At 36.7% G+C, this 15659-nt stretch overlaps 1 protein-coding gene across 1 annotated transcript in view; it reads left to right on the top strand.

Annotated features, from left to right (window-relative positions):
• LOC120531252 (contactin-associated protein-like 5) overlaps nt 1-15659 on the top strand; it is a 558720-nt gene that overhangs the window by 235097 nt on the left and 307964 nt on the right. Inside the window, exons 6-7 of the mRNA XM_039756501.1 lie at nt 1355-1539; nt 3795-3938. Of these exons, the coding sequence (XP_039612435.1) occupies nt 1355-1539; nt 3795-3938 (329 nt within the window). The remainder of the gene's footprint in view (nt 1-1354; nt 1540-3794; nt 3939-15659) is intronic.

Genomic DNA, 15659 nt, shown 5'->3' with positions numbered 1-15659 from the left:
TTCTCATGCTGTGACCAACACCTCATTTCAAGTCAAACATGGTCATTCTTCTTTCTTCTTCTATTACCACTTGCATAAAATAAGCCATGTCATCACAAGAGAACAATTGAAACTAAACTTGTGCTGCAAAGTATTTTGTTTTAACTGTTTAATTATATTTGATTTCCCTACTGCATAGTATTTTCTCTATGTTGCTAAATGTTTTGGAAATTAATGGTGGCTTTTGTTCCTGTATTGCTTTCACTGTTTTTGACACCTGCCTGCTTGACTATTACTTTTTCTGGACTTCCTATTGTACCACATGCTTAGAGCATTAGGAATTATATAAACACATCTCTCTTTATAATAAAAAAATCTTGGGACGAGATGTGACATTCTCAAAAACATATTTTCATGTCCTGCGAGACGAGACTTTGTGTCAAGAGATTTAACCATGCCCGGGGCCGGAAATAAAAGACAAAGAGTAGATGACAAAGTAGAATGTCGTAAAGAATTTAAAAACATTGGCACGATACACATACAGAGCAGGTTAGAGATAATGGAAGTACGAAAATTTGAAAGTCTCAAAAAAATGATAGTAAAGATTGCATTAGTGCAAACAAACGGAAATTATTACTCAGTGAAATAACAGAACAGCGAAAAGAGATTGAATATATTGTTTGGATTTAAACTTTAAGTCGGAGACTTGTAGATCATCTAATTTGTATTGCCATCAGGGAAAAGTAGTGTTTCTTCCCAATGAAGAGGCCTATCCATGAGAATCAAAAGTTTTGCTGTTTGGTGAGAGTGAAATCCACATACGCGAGCAGCAGAGGGGTTGGTGAGCAAAGCGAGCAGGGGGCAAAGCCCCCCAGTAGTAATTAAAAAAAGATTATCCTCAGAAGTTTAACCATACTAAGCTGCAAAAATGAATTGCATTGTGAAGAAAACCGGTGTTACACTATATGATAGTGATACACTTCCTCTTATACAAGATTATATTGCCGGAAAGTAGCCCAAAATGTGTGAAAGCCTTTACTGCACATTTTCAGCCTTAAAAATAGATGAAGGCTTAATCCATGAATGCTTTAGGCCCTGAATGACATACATCACTAACACCACAGGTGAACCAAGTAGTGCAATAGCCAGTTTCATTTTCTTACAAATGCGCCATTTATGACTTGGTTCAATCACTAGATTTTCACTGTGCGTCCAATAAACACTTTTTGATATACCCAGCATATGGTTGGTTTAAAGCATACACATGCTATTATGAAATTATGAAATGTGTTATGAAATGCAATTATGAAATGTATTTTAACACTATACAGCTAAAGTTTCATTCATATTTCATCAACTTTTTGTCTCTTCCTAGATGATGCAAAGCTACAATCAAGTGCCAGCCATCTATCAGTGACACTCGGAAGCCTTCTGGATGATCAGCACTGGCATTCTGTTCTGATTGAGCGTTTCAATAAACAGATAAATTTTACTGTGGACAAACACACTCAGCACTTTCGTACCAAAGGCAGCTGCGACTCACTAGAAATTGATTATGAGGTGTGTTTTTCACGATGACTTTGGGCTCCAAAGTAACTGTATAAAATAACATGAAGAGAAGGCGACAGATGTCAAGATGAATGTTGCATGTTCTATGATAAAAAATAAACAGTTCTTTTAAAATGTCTTTCTTTTCTTTGTTGTAATGTTTATATTTCTGCAATAAATTAATTAAAGTGCTTGGGAATCACTGATGCCATCAAACTTCCTTAATTAAAAAAATAATTTTTTCTTTTTTATGTGGTGAGATTTTTGTAACTATTTGTTGCTTCTGAAATCAAACATGTTGGCTTTGAATATAAATTCAACGTGACAAAAGGTTTCAGTCAATGGTGCAGCATCTGTCGTGTTTAGTATAGGAAGGTGCAGGGCAGGAAGCTTGTACAGCAATGGAGGGAAGGCTCCTATTTTCTCACATGGAAATATTTAATATTTATATTTTTTTAGACAAATTGTGTTTGATTATTGACTTTAATAATTTGCTTTACTGCTGTTGAAGTGCTTTAAGATGGAGAGACATGGATGATGTGATTTGGATGATATTTTTATTATTTTTACCAATATAAACTTTTACATATCATTTATATATATATATATAAATAAGCAATATATATAAGGAAGCGAAGGTTTGTGATACGGTTTGCATATTTGTAGTTGGAGATCCACAAAGGGAGAGAACGAATCACGTATCATAAAGTAGTTTTAAATTCCTGAGCTTTCAGCTTCTGCCAGGAGCCATCATCAGAGGATAATGATTAGACATACGAGAAAGGCAAAATTTGATCAATATTATAAAATTGGGGGGGGGTAGGTGAGTATGTGCAAGGGGGGGTAATGAGGTGGGATTAGGAGGCTGTTGGTCGTAAAGTTTTATTTATTAAGAGGATGTTCTTCTTGTTAAGTTTGCATATGCTGGGTTCACGTCCAAATGTCTGTTAATGGTGTTTTCATTTGATAGCCTAGATTCAGCCAGCTCAGTGGCACTTTTAGTACTGGCCTTAAATCTTGTACATTGTCTCAGTTAAATGTATGTCCGGTTGAATTTGTATGCATATAAATCAGTGACCGTGAGTCCTTTCTTCTGACAGCGTTTTGATGCTCCTGTATATGTGTTGCGATTCTTTTTAACGTTTGTCCTATGTATACCACTGGGCAAGAACTGCATGGATTCCTATAAACTGCGTTTCGTGTCTCTGCTGCCGATTTCTTGTTTTTAGCATTAAAAAGGACGGTTCGCAGATTGTTTGTAAGTTTGTGTGCTATTCTGATGCCTGATTTTATATTATATATATATATATATATATATATATATATATATATATATATATATATATATATATATATATATATATAGTAAGATGCTAGAAGTACTCTTGCCCCTTTCAACCCAACAGACAGACACACGGAACACAGGGTAAAATCACCAGGAAGATTTTAATCCTTTTTCTTTTTGTTGTAGTGCCTTCAACACCTTATACAGGCAATACAATACTACTATTACTAATAATAATAATAATCACAATAAAGCACAAATCTGTACTCCACTATATATATATATATATATATATATATATATATATATATATATATATATATATATATATATATATATATATATATATATATATATATACAAAGTATAAAAGTTGTGTAAAAGTTTCTATTGGTACCTATTTAAAAATAATAAAATATCATCATGTATATGTATTTATAAAACTAGCCGTTCCCTGCAGCTCTGCCCACATAGCTGTGAAACAGGACAAACTTTAAAAATCAATAAACATAAAGATATCGCTAGCTAAGCGTAGGCAAGGTACACTCCAAAACACAGAGGTAGACCAGCTCCCCACTCCTGATGTGACGCTTCCCCCTCCCCTCGGCCCTCAGGCTCTGTCTCAGATTAGCACAAATATATTGCTCCTGCAAGTGAACTATGATTCTTAGCACAATGAGAGAAATGGAAAAATCTACGGGAATGTTCAATCAAAATCTAGACAAAAAACAGATCTAAATCTGTTAAGTAGTTCTTTTGTGAAAAGCGGACAGACAAACAGACAAACATTGGATTTTATATATATAGAGATGTGTGGGTGTGTATATTTAAGTGTATTTGAATCATACCATGTGAGTGAATTTGTGGTATATTTAAAGATGAATAAATCAAAATAATATAATCCCTTATTTAGCACCGTTTTGAAAAATTGTTAATCCTCAAACAATGTGTCTCAGATATATGTATCTTTTTCTTTTTCTAGCTAAGTTTTGGTGGTATCCCTCTCCCAGGAAAACCAGGAACCTTTCTACGAAAGAACTTCCATGGCTGTATAGAAAACCTTTATTACAATGGAGTTAATATTATTGATCTGGCCAAGAGGCGTAAACCACAAATCTACACAGTGGTAAGTATCTACAGCATTCCCTGTATGGCCAGAAAAACAGCACAGTGCTGATAAGGTGGTGTGCCCTACATAAAATAACATAATTATAACTGACTTTAGGACGTGTACAGTATGTTTAACAGCTATTGAGTCTTATTTATTTAATATGTTGTATCTTACCATTATATTAAGTTTGGTTTGTCTAGTGCTCAGCAATAAACTTTATCCAACCAGTAATTAACATGAAAGCCACAGTTAGTTTGTATTCAGCATATCATGCAATACTTCAGAACTGTGATGGAATAAATCCAGGGCCACGTATCTTTACTGGGCAATGCTGCGGCACAAGGTGACAGTGTGCAAATACGACTGAAGGCTCACTGAAATGTGCTGAAATGTGTCTTCAAAGTAAGAAACGTATCCTTGGATCTATTAACTGACACTCACTTAAAAATATGTTAAGTTCGTCATTGCATGCTGCATAATTTAATTGTTTTTGTAAAGAAAACTACAAAATAATCAAGTTTCTGGGGTACACTTGGGACATTTGACTATGATATTTCAATTTTTTTACACTGTAAATGTTTTATTTTTGAAAGACAGAATATTTCAAATGCATGCTACCCAATCAAACAAAAATAACAGATACAACCATTTACTTCAAAATGAGTACAGAGAAAACAAAGCAAAAATAGAAATACAAAGGAAAAAAAAAATCTATCCCCACTTAAGAGAAAAAGAAAAAGAAATTAGGCTTGGGTAATATACAAAGTATATATATATACACACACATATATTTAACCTTTTAAATATGAAGGACCATTAACAGTATGAGAGAGTCAATCACAAGCCTAACATACTAAAATTAATAAATTCATGCCATGTTTTAGAAAACGTTTTGGACACATCACTTAGAGAGAATTGTTTTTTTTTTTCTTTTCTAAAATGAGATCATATAGAATGTCACTTACACAATGAGTTAAAGAAAGGTAGGTTGGGATTCTTCCAGTTGATGAAGATTATTCAGCATACTAGTAGTGTGGTGTAGGCTATTAAAATCACTGTATCCCTATGCACATTAATATTATTTGGGGATCATGTGAAATATTGTTAATGGATTAGAAGTGATTATGCCATTAAGGCTGTCTGAGAAGTACATAAGGATATTTTTCTAACATTATGTTAGTTTACTGCATTCCAAAAACATGGCCTAGTGATGCTGGAGCACTTGCAGTTTGGGTCTTGCCCTGAGTACATTTCGGGCAACCTTAAATGAGATAAATGTGATTGATGAATGAGCTTTAGTTAAATTATGAAGTGTTTTGCACATAAAGAATCAGAATTCCACTCCATTTCTAAGATGTCAATTGAAAGATCCCTTTCCCACCATTTCCTAGGGTGTTTGAAGGATAAAGTCTTCATTAAGACTACCTCTGGGATAGATATGGGTGTGAGATATGAAAAGCTTGGTAGGCTTCTTTTAATACAATTTCTGAAATGCATATAGAAAAAACAGTGTGTAACTAATATGCTAATATGTTGTCTATATTAAGTTCTCTAAGTGTCTTAATCACTGAGTAGGTCTGAGAAGTGTAAAAGGCGATTAACTTATATAAGAGTGGTATTTCAATTTTATGCTGATGTGTGCATTTTGTTGAAAAGAATTACAGTCTGGTCAGTTTTAAAGAGATATGGACGACTTTGTATTGCCAAATCACAGGGGATTTCTGACAAAATCCTAGTATGAGGAGTGAAATTTATTTAATGCTTGATCTTTTCATTTTAACTATGATACTGGCAGACAGATGTAGTCATGATGGATTGATCAATTGTACAGTAGCATTGAAAGTGTGGTTTAGCCCCAGGAAAGCCATCAAGTCAGACTGAAATTTACTTTTCTGGGCCGCTTGACGAGCTGGAACCATATCATATAGTATATTGGGCATTTATAGGTTGCAAGCTTACTAGAGCTTATGTTCACCAAGGATGCTACTCTGTTACATGAGTTCGGGTCAGCCACTGCCTGAACATGATAAATGACATAACCGATCAATATTAATGGCAAGAGCTCCACAGTTGCTGCATGTATCTTTTATTATCTGTGGTCAGGGTGTAATTTTGCCTAGCTCAATATTTGAGGATTTTTGCACAGTGCCAGTGTATCATTTTATAAATTCCATGTGGATTATTAATAATTTCTTATTACTCTAGGGGTGTACTCTTGAAGGGTATTGATGCAGGTCATCAAGCTATAACACTCCACAATGTTGATCTTTCTTATATTAATAACAGCATAAAGAGAACTGCTTTCAGATTGCTTAGTTTTTATTTGAACCATTGCATTTTTAAATCTTTGTTAGTGCTAATCAATTCTCAGTTATAATCTATATTGCAGTTACAATTTCAATGGACTTGTCATGATTTTATCTCAATCTGATTAAATTAGCTCTGTTTTTTTATTTGGTATTCACCCTGATTGTTGCATTCATGTGTGTAAATGATGTACAGTTAAATTATTTATATTATTATTGTATTATAGTTGGAAGCTTGTGCAAGTACCGTTAGCCTTTATTGAGTGAAGAGTGTTATATAATATTAAAGTAATATGAAATACTCTTTTCATATCAGTCAAGGTTATGATACAGTAACAAGGAGTAAACATACTGCAGAACTCATACGTCAGTCAAGAATCCTGAAAAAGTCTGGGGAAGTGTTGTAAAACAAATTAACACTCTCAGATCAGTATCTGTAATGTTGTGGAGGTGCTTCTGCTGGCAAAAGAGTATAAAACATCAATGCCTGGGAGTCTGCTTTTATATCTTTAAGATTCTGCTGCTCTGTAGTAAAAGGAGCAGAACACCTGAACACTTCCTGGTGAGCTAACTCATTAAAAAACAGATTCTCAGCTAAATTAAAAATTACTCCATTATTGTGGAGTTCTCCTAGGACCTAAAGATTTGTTTCCGAAATCCAGTGATGTGCTGCTTTAATTTGACTGGTAGCTCATATTTATTCTCTCTTTCTTTTTTCTCCTCTGTCAGACTTATTTTCTGTGATTTAATTAAACTTGAATGTTGGTGTGTGTGAATGCTCAATGTGATGAACTAACATGTCATCCAAGTTGGGTTCCTGCATTTTACACACAGCTGAAATAGTAGCAAGCTCTCTGTGACCCGAAAATTGTATTAGGTGGGTTCAAAAATTGACAGATACATGTGATCTTTCTAGTTGGTGCCTTTTTAGCCCTTTTTTTCTCTCATTTTAATTTAAAATTCATTAACCTTATTCCTTCAGTATTTTTTTAATGAATTATCTCTTCCACATCAAGTCTTTTAACCCTGCATTTCTTTTCCATTCACTCAATGACGCTCCACACATCCAATCTGTAAATTCCCATCATAATTCTCCTCTAGCCTTGCTTCATGTTCCCCTTAGTAGGCCATGTCTCACTCCCATTGAGCATTCTATTCTTTACAGATTTCATAAGCTTTACCCTTGAGTGCCAGAGAGACTCCTTTAAAGGTTAGAAGAGAACATCTCTTCCACGTACTCTGGATCCTCTGGAGGTTGTAGCAAAGAAGAGAATGAAAACAAAACTGAGTGCCATAATGAACAATGCTGCACACCCTCTCTCTGACACGCTAATACTGAGGACAATGAATTATTCGGCAGAAGTGTGCCAAGAAACGCAACCGGGGCTCCTTTATACCAGCAGAATATATGTCTACATGATGCTTCACTGTGACTGGGACTGCCAAGTCAGATGTTTACTTTCGTTTTAATTTTCTTCCTTATTAGTTATTTTGGTGTGTGTTCAAACTATATTATGTGTGTGTATATACTGTATATTTATTTTTCTATCCATCCATTTATTTTATGAGCTTCTGTAAAAAGCCAAATTTCCTCCAAAGTCTATCTTTCTTTCTATCTATGCACCTCTTATCCTGACTATCATCTCTGTGCCAACACCTTCTGTACTCATCATGTAACCTAAGTAGCAGAACCTCCCTACTTTCCCCAGCACTTTATTATTGATATCAAATTTTTTACTTCCTGCATCAGCATTCTGTGCCCCTCTCTTCCAGTTTCTACAAACCAAAGTCACACTCACACCTGCAGACTACCATTCACACTACGGGACATTGGATTGTAATTCTCTCAACACTTTTATTACACTCGCTGCACAGTCAAACACCCACCTCTTTCATGCCTTTTGTCCACCTTGGACTTTCCTGCATTTACCTCGAAGCCTTTCAATTATAAACAAGCTTACAATTTCAGTATCTTCTCTTTCACTTGGGCTTCACTTTTGCCACCAATATGAGATCTCAGGTTTGTAGGATTGTTATTGTCATGCATACAGTAAAACTCTTACTTGCATGTGCTAGTCAGCATGTAGCATGTTGCCACTTTCCATCTGCATGCAAGAGCAACCTTTTGTACATTTCTCTGGTTACTATAAGTGACTGATAACTACTATATATAATAACATTATCAAATAGCATTCTAATATAACTGATTTACAATGTTTACATTTACATGTTATGGAAGATTAGGGGTATTCTCAAGATACTCCCAAATCCAAAAATAAACACCAAAGAGGCTGCAAAATATAATTAAAGGCCCTTTATATGCCTTCTATATTTTAAGTAAAGCACGCAAGTGAGCAAACATTAGAGGAATGCCAAAAGTACAGAAGAACTACAAAATGACCAATATTTCTACTTTTCCAGACCTTCTTGTTTAAGGTAGTCTGTTTGGTGGGTGTCTGGTCCACTACCCACACTTTTAATTTCTTTATGTGACTCTGCGATCGACTGGCCTCCCTCTTGATCAGCTAAACCCTTGTTTTCATTTATACCCACCTCCAGGTTCACTGAGCCTTTTCTTAGAAGGCACTTTTAAGTGTCAGCCAGATATCCAGACCATTTCTAGGGTTAGTAACACCTTCAGATACTCCTAGAGCACTTCTAGCAGTGCCAGGTTGCTTCTTCTGCCCTGAACCTCAGCAAGTCTTTAAAATGCCAGGTAACTGTCAGATAGCCTGCCTATGATGTATGGCAAGGTTTCCAACATAGGAGCCCTTGCTGTCACCTTAGAGACTAATGGATTTCTCTGATGTCGTTTACTGACCCCTACTACCATTATTTTTTATATGTCCCCATAGAGTATCTGCTTCCTGGGCACCTTTTTTTGATCATGTAAGTTTTGTTTTTGCTACATTTTAATTTCTCCTAATATTAAGACCCTGTAAGGCATTAACCCTCTGTCCAGTTGTGTTTCCTGCAGATTTAGACTGTACCTATCCACACTAATGTACAGTATACATTACATATAAAATAATGATGGGGTGAGGATTTACAGTTTCTCAACTGTATATACTACACATGTCTATCTCATCTCCCCATAGGTGGGATTCGCTAAATTCTTATAACTAACTGTTATGTTGAGACCTCGCGTATCTTTAAAAGTAAAATAATTGAGTTTTGCTAACCGATGTCATATCTAGCTGCTGTATAGTGGAGCATCTGTTAGTACTGGTACCTCAGAAATCCTGTGTACTGGGTTCAAATCCCATGACTGGATGCTGTCTGTTTGGACTTTGAACATCCTGTTCATGTCTATGGTAGTTTAGATCCGCAAATATGTACATGTTAGATATAAGTTCTATATAGACAACAGTGAAATACTTACTTGAGTAACACACAAAAACATTTCATCCATCCATCCATCCTCTTCCGCTTATCCGGGGCCCAGACTTTCCTCTCCCCGGCTACTTCTTCCAGCTTTTCCGGGAGAATCCCAAGGCGTTCCCAGGGCAGCCGGGAGACATAGTCCCTCCAGCGTGTCCTGGATCTTCCCCGGGGCCTCCTCCTGGTTGGATGTGCCCGGAACACCTCACCAGGGAGTCGTCCAGGAGGCATCCTGATCAGATGCCCGAGCCACCTCATCTGACTCATCTCAATGCGGAGGAGTAGCGGCTCTACTCTGAGCCCCTCCCGGATGACTGAGCTTCTCACCCTGTCTTTAAGGGAAAGCCCAGACACCCTGCGGAGGAAACTCATTTCAGCTGCTTGTATTCGCGATCTTGTTCTTTCGGTCACTACCCATAGCTCATGACCGCCTGTCGATCTCACGGTCCATTCTTCCCTCACTCGTGAACAAGACCCCGAGATACTTGAACTCCTCCACTTGGGGCAGGATCTCTTCTCCCCACCCTGAGAGGGCACTCCACCCTTTTCTGGCTGAGGACCATGGTCTCGGACTTGGAGGTGCTGATTCTCATCCCAGCCGCTTCACACTCAGCTGCGAACCGATCCAGAGAGAGCTGAAGATCACGGCCTGATGAAGCAAACAGGACAACATCATCTGCAAAAAGCAGTGACCCAACATTGCCACACATAACTGAGAACTTGATATGGTGACAGAAGTGTAGTAAAAATACAGCAATGTTGGGGTTATTGGAACAGGTCGTCTGGTGATTGTACATTGGTTTTGTGTCTGGGAGTGGGCCCTGCAATGGATTACTGTCCCATTCTGCATTAATCCCTGTTATTCACCCAGTACCACCCCCGCTCTCAATGACCTTGCACTGTATGGTATCTTCTATTTACTGTATATACTACAAGCCCACATATCCGGCATTGTACAAAAATGTATAAACAGGGAAAAACTGTCTTGTGAAAATTCAACATGGCTAAATACAACCCATGATGAGCCAAAAAATGTACTCTTAGACAATGAGACAATGAACTTGCTATCTAAATTAGTTAAGATCCTGCTTTGGCCAGTACAAAACTGTGTGTGCCCTGATAATGAAGTCCTGCCATTATCCCCAATGCACTCCAATTGCCTGATGGGAACTGTGGTCCCTGCGTCACCACTGGTATTTATTTTGCTCCCCACCCGTTACAATCCTTTTCCCCAATATGCAATACAGCATATATTTTAAGTTGGAACAATGACAACACACTTGCAAAATTTTGTGAAAATCATTTCAGGGAAACAAACAAACAGACATACAAACAGCTTACTATTTTGCTGATAGAGGTTTTAAAGATATTCATACTAAATTTAAGATAACAAAATTTAACAAGGAGTAGCACAAAAACACAGTGGTTAATACTGCTCGCTTATGTATTCAGCACCTTGGGTTTATATTACACACCTGCCCAGTTGTTTTCCTTGTTTATATGAATTTTTTTCCAGGCACTCAAGTTTTCCTCCCACATTCCCAAAGATGTGAATGTTAAGTTAAATGGTGAATCCACATTTACCCAGACAGTATCCTTTGCAGGGCCTTTTCTTGCCTTGTGCCTAGTGTTCTCATCCCCTACCCTCATAACCTAATTTGAGAATGTTAGGTTGTTTCATGTAAATATACCAATTACAGTCATGTACAGTAGTATATTCTTGCCTTCTTTCTTTGAAAAGATGGTTGTATGAAATTAGCATACAGAACATTCATGTAATGTGCCATACTATTACACTGGAGCTTTGTAAGATGCCAAGGGCTGATATTGCTCAGCTCTGTTTCCAAGTGTCTTTGCGCTTTGAATTAACAGTGCAACAGTTGTCGTAACTACATTGCAACAATAAATCTTAACATTTAAGAAATGTTGTAGCTGTTTTTTACTTTTTATTTATTTATTTTTTTATTTTTGACAATATTTGTCCCATATGCCTGTATCTTTAAAGAAATGGCATACAAGCTTGTCAGACTGGGTTGTCTCACTCCTACAATTTCAGAAGAAATACCTAAGGCTCTGATTTATAGTTTTTAACAAATACATATGTTGATTTTTAAATAACTTCTTTGTTGTCCGAGTTTATAAAATGAAAACCATTGGGTAGTTAATATAAATACATCAGTAGAAACAGGTACAAATATGTTTATGTGTTAATACCATTGTCATTGGACAATACGTGTAATATTCATATCTTTCTCAGTTCTGCTTGACTCAGTTTGGCCAGATTGTATCCTAGATCCATTGGGTTCAAGGCCACATAAAGCCCTAGACAGAGCATCAGATTGTGCACACGATCACACTGGGCCAATTTAGAATTATTTATTAACCAAATGTATTGCTAATTATTTTTGGCATTGTGGAAGGGCAACCAGAGTATCTACATATAAAACCCACACTGACAAGGGGGGAACCAAGCAAACTCCACACACTTTGACTAAATAAAGGATTTGAATCTTGGATTTATGACAAAACAAATGTAACCAATTTTACTCACCATTTGGACAATATGTGATAAGATAAAAGTTTATAGCTGCTGGAAAATTAAAGAATAGAACAGTTAAAAACACATAACCCATGACTTCACAAGTTAGATCCTGCATGACTACTGTGGCTTCTCATTTTCATTATAACCATTGCATGTCTGCAACTGGAATTGTTTCTGGAATTATTTATTATGCTCCTCCAATCCTTGTTTCAGTCCATAACACCTAATCATAGTCTAGTTTACTTTATATATTTACAAGAAATATATATTTTTCTTGATCCTTTTAGCCACATTTCATTTCAAAATATGCGTTGTTAAAGTATTTGACTGATGATGAGTAAACAAGGCAGAATGTAACTAAATTATAAGTGTAGCTGTTTAGGATAAATTGCTACAGATACCTGTGAGTGCCAGTGTGATGATGCAAGTAAAGGGTCTGTGGTGGTGAGCAATTAAAAAAAAAAAGGATAAATAATAAATAAATAAAGAATAAAGTACATGCAGGGAGTTCTGTGGGCTAAAAGCTATGTTAAGCATACACTGATCCATCTAAAGTATATCCTCTACCTGCTTTGTCAAACTGTTAAATAACTTCACTGAACATTCTACAGTACTTTTCTTACAAATGTAAAGTTAACCTGTTTCTGATTTCAAGAAATATTTCATAAGCAATTGTCATATTAAAAAAGGCATTCATTAAATGCAGGAATTGGTCTGAATGAAAACCAGCAGCCTCAGTGGTATTCCAGGGCCAAGTGTAGGAAGCCTTGGTGTAGGTGAAAAAAGCCGTCTTTGCTTTCAGGGATTAAGAGACCTTCTAGTGGAAAAAAGAAGCAAGCAGGTTAACCTTTTCAAAACAGCTAAATGGATTGCATATGTAAAGAGGGAATAGAAAGTGTCTTCTACCTGTCGTTTATTATTGGTTATTTTTTTCTGTTGATCATTAGGTGTTAGCGGTTGCATCATTTCCCTGTGTAGCATATGATATAAATACAATACTGCATACGTTATTGTAATTCTGCTCTCCTGGTACAAATGCCTGTCAAGGAAGAGAGGAACTCTATAGCATCTATAGCAAAGAAACAGAAAATTAGATTTACTGATTGTCAGTCTGTGTTGTGTTATCATTGTTCATGTCCAGGGGATTCAGTTAAGATTTTACTTTAAATTTGTTGAAGAATTAAATATGAAATGTACAGCTAATTAAAAAAATAAATGAGGTTAGTGAAGATAAAACTGGAGAATATTATTATACTTAATGCTAGGTCAAATATTTAATTCTGTTTAAGTCAGCACATAAAGTAACAGATTACTAATTACTAATTAGTGATGCAGCAGATAGTATTGCCACTTCACAATGCTTGTCTCCCAGTTCAATTCCCAGCTGGGTAGAGTTTCCCGTGGGCTCCCGTTTATGTTAAGGTAGACTAAAGAAGACATTCAGTTGGTCAACAACTAAATATCAAAAATATTAGACAAAAGAAAGGAAAAAATATAGGGCTACAATAAAATACAACCAAAATGCTCACTTCTGTGCAAGACCGAATTAAGGATTCCACAGGCCCCAGGGTGTCAAAATTCAAAAGCCCACCTCGCTCCCTCCCTTCTCTTCCCCCTACCATATACTCTCACGTTATAAATATCACATATGTCAATAATAAATCAGGTAGAGGCTTTGAAGAAGAAAGAAAAAACTGCAAAACTTTGTATTAGGTCAACTTCACCTTCCTTTTTTGTTCATTAGTGAATGTGGCAAACAAATTGGTGAGCGCATCACCACCCGTGTGGGAGGTCAACTTTCTCCTGTTAACACAGTTAACAAGCATCAGTTAAATATTAGGCCCATGGCACTTGGTGGCAAAAAGATAATGTGTCACTGAGCATTTTGGGTTTGCAAATTTGAACCAAATAAAATAAAAGACCATATATGAGGATTTCTTTATATGGCTTTGGGATTGTTCGGTGCATTGAATCTCCTGCAGTGGCCTTTTGGTTTTCCACACTGTTTTTCATGTCTATGTCAGTTTAACCAATATTAGCCGTCTTCTTACTATCTGTAAGGTCAGTCATGTTTGTCTCAACTGCAGTGTTTGTGGCTTGTTCAAATCATAATATATGTTTATTTTGAGCTATTTGAAAAGCTGAAAATGTCACGTATAGTTTTCATCAAAACACCATCTTTTACTTCTCTCTCTTTAAATTTTCATTTCACTACATCACTGGGCTTTTCCTTTCAATGACTGTTTCTTTTTTTGCAGCACAGTAACACAAAATGTATGATCTCATAAAGTGACCTTTTAGATACCTGATCTGACAATGCCCAACCCACTTACCTTTTTCTTTTAAAAGATTTTTAGTTAAGTTTAACTGGCTAGCTTTGTAATTGTGAGGATCCAAGCAGGGTAGGGGTGGGTGCTGGATGGTATGTTACTGTGAGTGACTGTCAGTGAAAACTTGGACTTTATCAGTTATTAAGTCTTTTTTTTTTTTTTTACATATGCTAAGGCCCCTTTGGGGTGGCATGGTGGCGCAGTGGGTAGCGCTGCTGCCTCGCAGTTAGGAGACCTTAGTTTACTTCCCAGGTCCTCCCTGCGTGGAGTTTGCATGTTCTCCCCGTGTCTGCATGGGTTTCCTCCGGGTACTCCGGTTTCCTACCACAGTCCAAAGACATGCAGGTTAGGTGAACTGGTGATTCTAAATTGTCCCTAGTGTGTGCTTGGTGTGTGTGTGTGCCCTGTGGTGGGCTGGTGCTCTATCCAGGTTTGTTTCCTGCCTTGCGCCCTGTGTTGGCTGGGATTGGCTCCAGCAGACCCCTTTAGATAGGATATAGCGGGTTGGATAATGGATGAATGGAAGGCCACTTTGTGAGCAGGGCCCCAGGGTGTGCACCCTCATCACCCTGATGATAGCTCTGGCCATGTTTATGTAGCATACACTGGCTGAGCACTTTACCATTAAGAAGTTTAACTGTTAGAGGTACAAATGAACTTTTTGATTGCTTTGATCTTATTGTGCATTGAAGGATTCTGCTGCTTATCAAGCTACTAAAATTGCATTTACAGTCAGAATGATCATTGGGATCACTGAGGCACTAATCTAGTCTTGCTATGATTTTGCAAAACTAAACCATAAATGTTGGATCAAGCCTGGTGGCTCTGCTTTAACTTAAGTGAACATGTTTCCAAAACAACAGTTCTGATCAGGAGATTGAATTTATCAGTTAACACTAGGAGCGTTCATTTAAAATTAGACACACAATCTTTCTTGAATTTTCTTATCTATCCACAGTCACAGATATCTGTCACCACTTCTTCTTTGCAAGACAGGAAATCACTGAAAATTTATTTAATTATTTAAGTGGAAGAGGTTTGGACACAATCAGGAATCGTCACCGTTAGACAAGTAGGGCTTTATTGATCTATCTTTCTTATTTAGGTAAAAAGAGAAACTAGTTAGGAGAGCTGGATCATACATACATCTTTCATTTGTAGCCTCCTTAGCATTATG

This window comes from Polypterus senegalus, chromosome 6 (genome assembly GCF_016835505.1).
Source record: "Polypterus senegalus isolate Bchr_013 chromosome 6, ASM1683550v1, whole genome shotgun sequence".
Classification (NCBI taxonomy): Eukaryota; Metazoa; Chordata; class Cladistia; order Polypteriformes; family Polypteridae; genus Polypterus; species Polypterus senegalus.
This window is presented reverse-complemented; position numbering and strand designations above follow the sequence as displayed.